Source organism: Triticum aestivum, chromosome 3D (assembly GCF_018294505.1).
Source record: "Triticum aestivum cultivar Chinese Spring chromosome 3D, IWGSC CS RefSeq v2.1, whole genome shotgun sequence".
NCBI lineage: Eukaryota > Viridiplantae > Streptophyta > Magnoliopsida > Poales > Poaceae > Triticum > Triticum aestivum.
In genome coordinates, this window is record NC_057802.1 from 107,231,299 (window position 1) to 107,238,392 (window position 7,094).

At 52.2% G+C, this 7,094-nt stretch overlaps 1 protein-coding gene across 1 annotated transcript; it reads left to right on the plus strand.

The window, feature by feature from the left end:
• Positions 1-1,693: 1,693 nt before the first annotated feature.
• LOC123074281 (cytokinin dehydrogenase 2) lies at positions 1,694-5,897 on the plus strand. The gene is made up of 3 exons (XM_044497168.1): positions 1,694-2,493; positions 2,579-3,015; positions 5,041-5,897. The coding sequence occupies exons 1-3, from the start codon at positions 1,872-1,874 to the stop codon at positions 5,623-5,625; spliced, it is 1,644 nt and encodes a 547-aa protein (XP_044353103.1). The 5' UTR covers positions 1,694-1,871; the 3' UTR covers positions 5,626-5,897.
• The last annotated feature ends 1,197 nt before the right edge of the window (positions 5,898-7,094 follow it).

The window sequence follows — 7,094 nt, forward strand, 5'->3', positions numbered from 1 at the left end:
ACTAGCCCGATACAAATAAAATAGATAAAAACTACGGTGCAACTAAACTGAAAAATACTCCGAGTCGTCGTCCTCCTCGTTGATGTCGTCCGACATCGACAGAAACCCGTCTTCCCACCGAGGATCGTTGTCGTCAAAGAATGACGCCTGTCCCAAGTCGTACTGCGATATCACCAGTGCCTTCCGCTGACGCATGTCCGCCCGTTCCACGCGCTGCTTTACCCTCCTCTTCGCCCAGAAGGCGTTCTCATTGGCGACGTCCTCTGGGTAGCGCTGTCGCCACTCCGTCATGGCTTGCTCGTCTGGCTCAACGATGAGGAGGCGCCGCTGCTGCCTACGGTGTTCCTGACGGTCGCCGTCGGTTACTAGCCGCGGCGGAGGCGCAAGTTCCTGTCGTCGAAGTTCATCAGCGAGTGTGTCCTCGAGAGGCGCCACGCGGGTGGCCTCGTGCGCGTTCTCGAACGTCTCGAGACCGAGACGTGCGCCACCGGAGCGTATCTCCGCGTAGAACGCGCCCATAAAAAAATCTTCTAAAAATGCCGAACCCAACTGCCATACTTTCCAGAGGATTAGCTTCCAAGGGTATTTATCCAACAGTAGATCCTTTAGATTCAACCTCGACTATGTTACAGAACATGGATTCTGGCAATGCAACGGAGTTGGGTCCTCGGAAGAGCGGACGCGGACACGACGGTAGCCGGAGCTACTCCGGCGGCGCGGCGGCATGTCGGCGGCGGGGGAGAAGGGCGCGGCGGGGGGGGGGGGGGGCTCCGGATGCGCGGAAGAAGAGGGCGGCGGGGGGGGGGGGGGAGAAGGGGGCGGCGGGGCGCTCGAGTGTGCAGTTGACGGCTCGGACACGTGCATTTTATAGAGCGCGCCGGACACCACGCGCCGGGCAGTTTTTCGTGCACGCGCGATACTTTGCCGCGCGCCGGAATCTCCTGCGCCCGCTGGAGCGCGCGTAACGGCTCCACGCGTGCTAAAACATTTGTTTCCCCGCGCACAAGATATTTAGCGCCGCTGTTAGAGATACTCTAAATCACGCTATAACTCAACCGGTTAATCATTTGCAGGATTGTCAATGGAAGTAGTTGATCGTATGGTGTATGCATTAATGCGTTCAAATTTATTACTACGCAATTGTGTTGTGACTTGAGAAGTCGCGATGCATGCATCATGCAAGAAGCCCAACCATATGCATGTACAAATATATATGCTTGTGTTTACTTCCTCGTACCTTCTCATGATGATGCCGGAGCTTTGTCCTTGCTGTTCTTGTCAGCTTGCTTGCGCCGCATACTGTTTTGGCGTTTCTTGCTGCGGCATACGTACGTACGTAGTCGATCAGTGTTTTTCTTCACGTACATGCATGTTTGTCTTGGTGGGCTGCTGGCTACACGCTACACGCTGCACGTACTCCATATTTACGTGTGAGATCGTTCTTCTTTTTTTCGGGCGAAAAGCATTTCATTTATGTGTGAGATCAATCAAAAGAAAAAGGATCGGCCGGGTACAAATTCTTACAGCATAGATTTGCAAGATCTGTAGACGTATCTTGTGTTCTTTTGTCACTGTTCGTCCATCACTGTACGTACGTGATGCCATGATCGTAAAGTACGTACGGCACAATCAAGCAAGAATCTTTGAGTCTCTGTCCTTTCGATCTCATACACTCACTCCCCCAACCCCAAGTCGTCGGTCCTGCCATAGCTAGTTAAGTTGTCTGCCTAGCTCACACTCGATCGCAGCCTCTCTCCATAGGCACGGCGCGCGCCGGTTATTTATAGCCCACCCCCCGCAAGAGAAGAATCACAAAAACACAGAGATCGATCGATCGATCGATCACTCTAGCTAAGACACACACGCAGGAGATGATCATGGCTGCCCTCTTCGTGCTCGGCTGCTTCCTGCAGACCGTCCAGGGCGCACGGGCTGACGCCGACGCGCTCGCGTGGACGCCGGCCTCCCCTTTCCGCGACGAGCTCCGCGACCTCGGCGTCGCCGCGCTGATCCGCGACGACGCCGAGGCCACCGCGCTCGCGTCCACTGACTTCGGCAACGTGACGGTCGCGCCGGCGGCGGCCGTGCTCTATCCGTCGTGCCCCGCAGACATTGCCGCGCTGCTGCGCGCCTCGTGCGCGCGCTCGTCCCCGTTCCCGGTGTCCGCCCGGGGACGCGGCCACTCCGTACGTGGCCAGGCGGCCGCGACCGACGGCGTCGTCGTCGACATGCCGTCGCTCGGACGCCTCGGCGGAGGCTCCACTGCGTCCCGCCTCTCCGTGTCGGTTGAAGGCCAGTACATAGACGCCGGCGGCGAACAGCTCTGGGTGGACGTGCTGCACGCCGCCCTCGCGCACGGCCTAACGCCGCGTTCGTGGACCGACTACCTCCACCTCACCGTCGGCGGCACGCTCTCCAACGCCGGCATCAGCGGCCAGGCCTTCCGCTACGGCCCCCAGATTTCCAACGTCCAAGAACTGGACGTCATCACCGGTGAGTACGCTGCGTACATGCACGCTTCATACTTCATTGATGACAGCACGTTCACTTACGTTCTTGACTACTTGTAAATATGTAGGGCTCGGAGAGATGGTGACGTGTTCGAAGGGGAGGAACTCCGACCTATTCGACGCCGTGCTGGGCGGGCTTGGGCAGTTCGGCGTCATAACGCGAGCGCGCATACCGCTCGTGCCCGCGCCGACGAGGGCGCGCTGGGTGCGCCTCCTGTACACGGGCGCCGCCTCACTCACCGGCGACCAGGAGCAGCTCATAGACGTCGAGCGTGCCAACGCGCTGTCCGGGCTCATGGACTACGTCGAGGGCACGGTCCTCGCGGACAAGGGCCTGATCGGGAGCTGGCGCTCGCCGTCGCCGTCGTCATCGTCCTTCTGCTCGGAGCCCGACGCCGCAGCGCGCGTCGCCAAGCTCGCCGAGGAGGCAGGCGGCGTCCTCTACTGCCTTGAGGGAGCGCTATACTACGGCGGAACGGCCGGCGGCGAGCCTGACGTCGAAAAGGTAATAAACGACCACCTTTGTCGGTGCGGGTGCCCGTCGTGTAGCGCTGGTAAAGGTAAACTACATGGGACCCATCGAGTCATGGGATCGTGACTTTTGGCCTCCTATGACGTGGATGCATGCGTGCATGGCTCAAGCTTGCATGCAGATCCGTGCACCACCAACGTCGTAGTACGTACTTGGCCTAGCCTCTGCCTGCCCTTGGAAATGCGCATCTCACTGCCTTTTCCGTCGGGAAAATATTTTTTTGTTGCTTTCTCACTGTTTTCCAAACTTCATAAAAAACACAGGTAAAAATTGCAGTACAGCACGTGTGGCATTTTAGAAAACGTGTGCAGGCTATTTATATAGAGAGATGACGGGAGCTAAAATAAAACAATGCCAATCTATGATTAGATTTCTGGTAACAAATTTATTAGGAATCCGCTAAGTTCCACATCATCGAAACTGCTTTTTTTGTTGAGGATCAATGCCGCTGCTTTATTTCACCTTAACCGAAACTAGGAATGTCGTCCGAAAGAAACTCCAGAATGTGCTCTGGGGTACAGAAAACCAAACTTTACAAAGACGCTCACCTAAACCTAACTTAGCTAGCTTATCAGCGGCTCTATTGGCATCACGACCATTCCACGCCACTTTAACTTCCAAGAAAGGAAGGAGCAAGTTTTAAAATTCCTGGACATGAGGGCCGAATCATCGAGACTGCTAAGGTGGTACAAATCATATGTGCAGAAACTTTTCTTTTAGTTACCTATAAAAAACTTTTCTTTTAGCCGAAAACAATAAAGCAGCATGCACACAATTTCTCATTCTAAATTTATAATTGCGCAATGGTAAATGCACACTCGTTTTGGCATTGAGTTGATCCAAAGGCTCACCAGAATGACCAGTGTGAGTTGTGAGTTTATATTATGAGATCCATAAGCCTCTCACAACAGTAGAAAATATACCTTTGCCAGAATTATATAAGTGCATCCATGTCGACATATAAGCTTTTCAGCATCGATCAACAGTATTTCCATGGAGTGTTATATCTGTTAGCCAGTCACCTAGTAGGCTAGCGCACGAACAAGCTAGATCCGATGTATGGGATGGGACAGGGACCTTACATGCAGATGCCTGGCCTACATGCTCTACCACTTCCATGCATATACACGACACACTGTGCCCGCCACCAATTGCTCAAAAAGTAAAACTCGCTCGTTCACCTTATAATAATTTGTACGGTATTTGTCCTGGTCTCTTGCGGAGTAGATGGCTGGAAAGGTCAGCATAATGGTGGCACGTCCATATTTTTCATAACAGTTTTGTTAAGTCACTGTCGACTGATACTTTGTTATGTCTCAGTCCATGCTATCTTCCAAACATACATGGAAATTCGTACGAAAATTCTATTTTTGGCCTTTTCTTTTTTCTTCTTGTATACTAGTATATCACTTGACCTACACCCGGAGGCAGATTTATGGTCTATGGGGACATCTACACCCTATATGAAAAAAAAACATTTAGTAATTCAACAAAAAGTCAGAAATTCCTGAAAATATTTTTGAAATAAACTTGACCTTTTATTGTACTCGTGAGAAAAAATTCACAAAAAGAAAATCTCCCTTTGACTTCTTTTCAAAAAAACACAATTTTTGGCTAAAATAGTGAGAGTAGTGACCTATAATAGCAAATAAATTTTGTGTTTTTTGCTGTGAAGTCAACTTTGTTTTTTTCATGAAAATTTATATACTTGTGCAAAAGTAAGTCAAGTTTTTTGTCAAAATAGTTCTTACCTATTTTGACCTTTTATTAAAATATTAAAAAAATCTCCATATAGGGAGCATATATAACCAAGAACCAAAGTGTATTTTCCCTAGACACACCCTTTTCATAATGTAGTACTACTACTTTGACACGTCGATAGTCTCATGCATATGCATATGCATGCATGCATGCGTAAAACTGTTCACCGTGAAAAGTTAATTTTTTTTAGGGAAACAGTGTGAAAAGTTATTGACTGGTGCATGCATATACATGCAGAGGCTGGAGACGCTACTGCGTGAGCTGCGGTACGAGCGGGGCTTCGCGTCCGTGCATGACGTGTCTTACGTGGAGTTCCTGGACCGCGTGCGCGACGGCGAGCTCAAGCTCCGCGCCGCCGGTCAATGGGACGTGCCGCACCCCTGGCTCATTCTCTTCCTCCCGCGCTCCCGCGTCCTGGACTTCGCCGCCGGCGTCTTCCATGGCATCCTCCGCCGCGGCGTCACCGGCGCCAAGGGACCCATCCTCGTCTACCCCATGAACCGGAACAGGTGGGACAGCGACTTGTCGGCGGTGTTCCCGGAGGAGGAAGAGATGTTCTACACGGTGGGAATCCTCCGGCCGGCCGTGTCCGACGGCGACCTTGGGCGCCTGGAGGAGCAGAACGACGAGATCTTACGGTTCTGCGAGGAGGCCAGGATACGGTGCGTGGAGTACCTGTCGTACTACCCCGACCAGGCCGGGTGGGAGAAGAAGCACTTTGGTCCGGCCAAGTGGGCCAGGTTCGTGGAGCGGAAGAGGAAGTATGATCCCAAGGCGATCCTGTCCCGTGGCCAGAGAATTTTCGCATCCTCGCTGGCTTGATCGCGGAGCTGAATGGCTGATCCATCGGTCCCGACTCCCGACTCCCGACCTAGCCAGAGCCTGTTGTTATCATGAAATGTCTAGCTTGCGTGCATGCATGGGCCCGTCAGAAGGACCGGTAGATACATATCGATCGATCAAATTAGCTGCTTATTGCATGTTAGTATGTCGAAGTTAATTAGTATGTCATGCAATCATGGCATGGGTGGCGTATGTTATACTAGAACATGTTATGTCTCGGTATATATTTGGTTTCCATGCAAGTTAATCAAGACGCTCGATCAAATGTAGTATCGGTTCCTTCCTTGTGGTACGGTACGCATGCATCGAATTGATTAAGACAAATCGGCGTCGATCGAAACTTATCATGCGACACCCACAGTGATACGCGCTGTACTATCATCATCGCCGATGAGTTGCTTGACGGATATAGCCGGATCCAAGCAAGATCTCGGGTGTGAGTGTGCTGCCTGCCTCTGAAAGCAACGGGACAGCGACCAGTCAAAAGTCCATGGCCGCATTCAGACCGTAGCCGGCCAGCTACCACGCTCAGGCATGCAGATGCAAACCGCTAGTAGAAAACAGGACTTTCGTTCGGGCATGGCAAGCCCATTAGTCCCGGTTCAGTCACGAACCGGGACTCATGGGGCATTCGTCCCGGTTCGTGAGCCCAGGGGCCGGCCGGGGCCTCGTGGGCATTGGTCCCGGTTCGTATGGACCCATTTGTCCCAGTTCTAGGCACGAACCGGGACCAATGGTCCTCGCTCCTGGCCCACAACCATTGGTTCCGGTTCGTGGCTCGAACCGGGATAGAAGGCTGAGCTTTAGTCCCGGTTTCTACCACGAACCGGGACAAATGAGTTGCCTATATATACCCCATCGCCATAGCAGAGCACTCCACAGTGCTCTGTTTTTTCTGGCCGGCGAGGGGAGGGCATTTGGGTGCTCTAGCTCAACTCCTATGCACATGAGGTGTTCAATGAAATGTCTGAGCCACACTAGTTAATCTTTCTCCTCTCGAAACTCGACCTCCGAGCTCCATTTTCCCCGAGATTTGTATAGGTTTAGCGGTCCGTCCCGTCCCCGTCTTCACCGCCGTCGATCGCCCGCGCCGATCTCGTCGCCAGCACAACCGTGGTGAGCCTCTTGTTCTTATCTTCTTTCTGAAAGAAAAAAATTCTTACTTTAGATAGATAGTTGTCTAATTTTGTTACTTTTATTATTCCTTCTTATTACATAGTGCGATGGTTTTGGTATCCGCCCCCGTCGGCCCTCGTCCTGTCTATGATTCGGATGTGGTATATATTATCTTTTATAACTATTTGGTTCATTTATTGTTTATGACAAATATGCCGACCAACGGTGGTCCCGGTTCGTGCCTAGAACCGGGACAAATGGGTCCATATGAATCGGGACCATTGCCCACGAGGCCCCGGCCGGCCCCCTGGGCTCACGAACCGGGACGAATG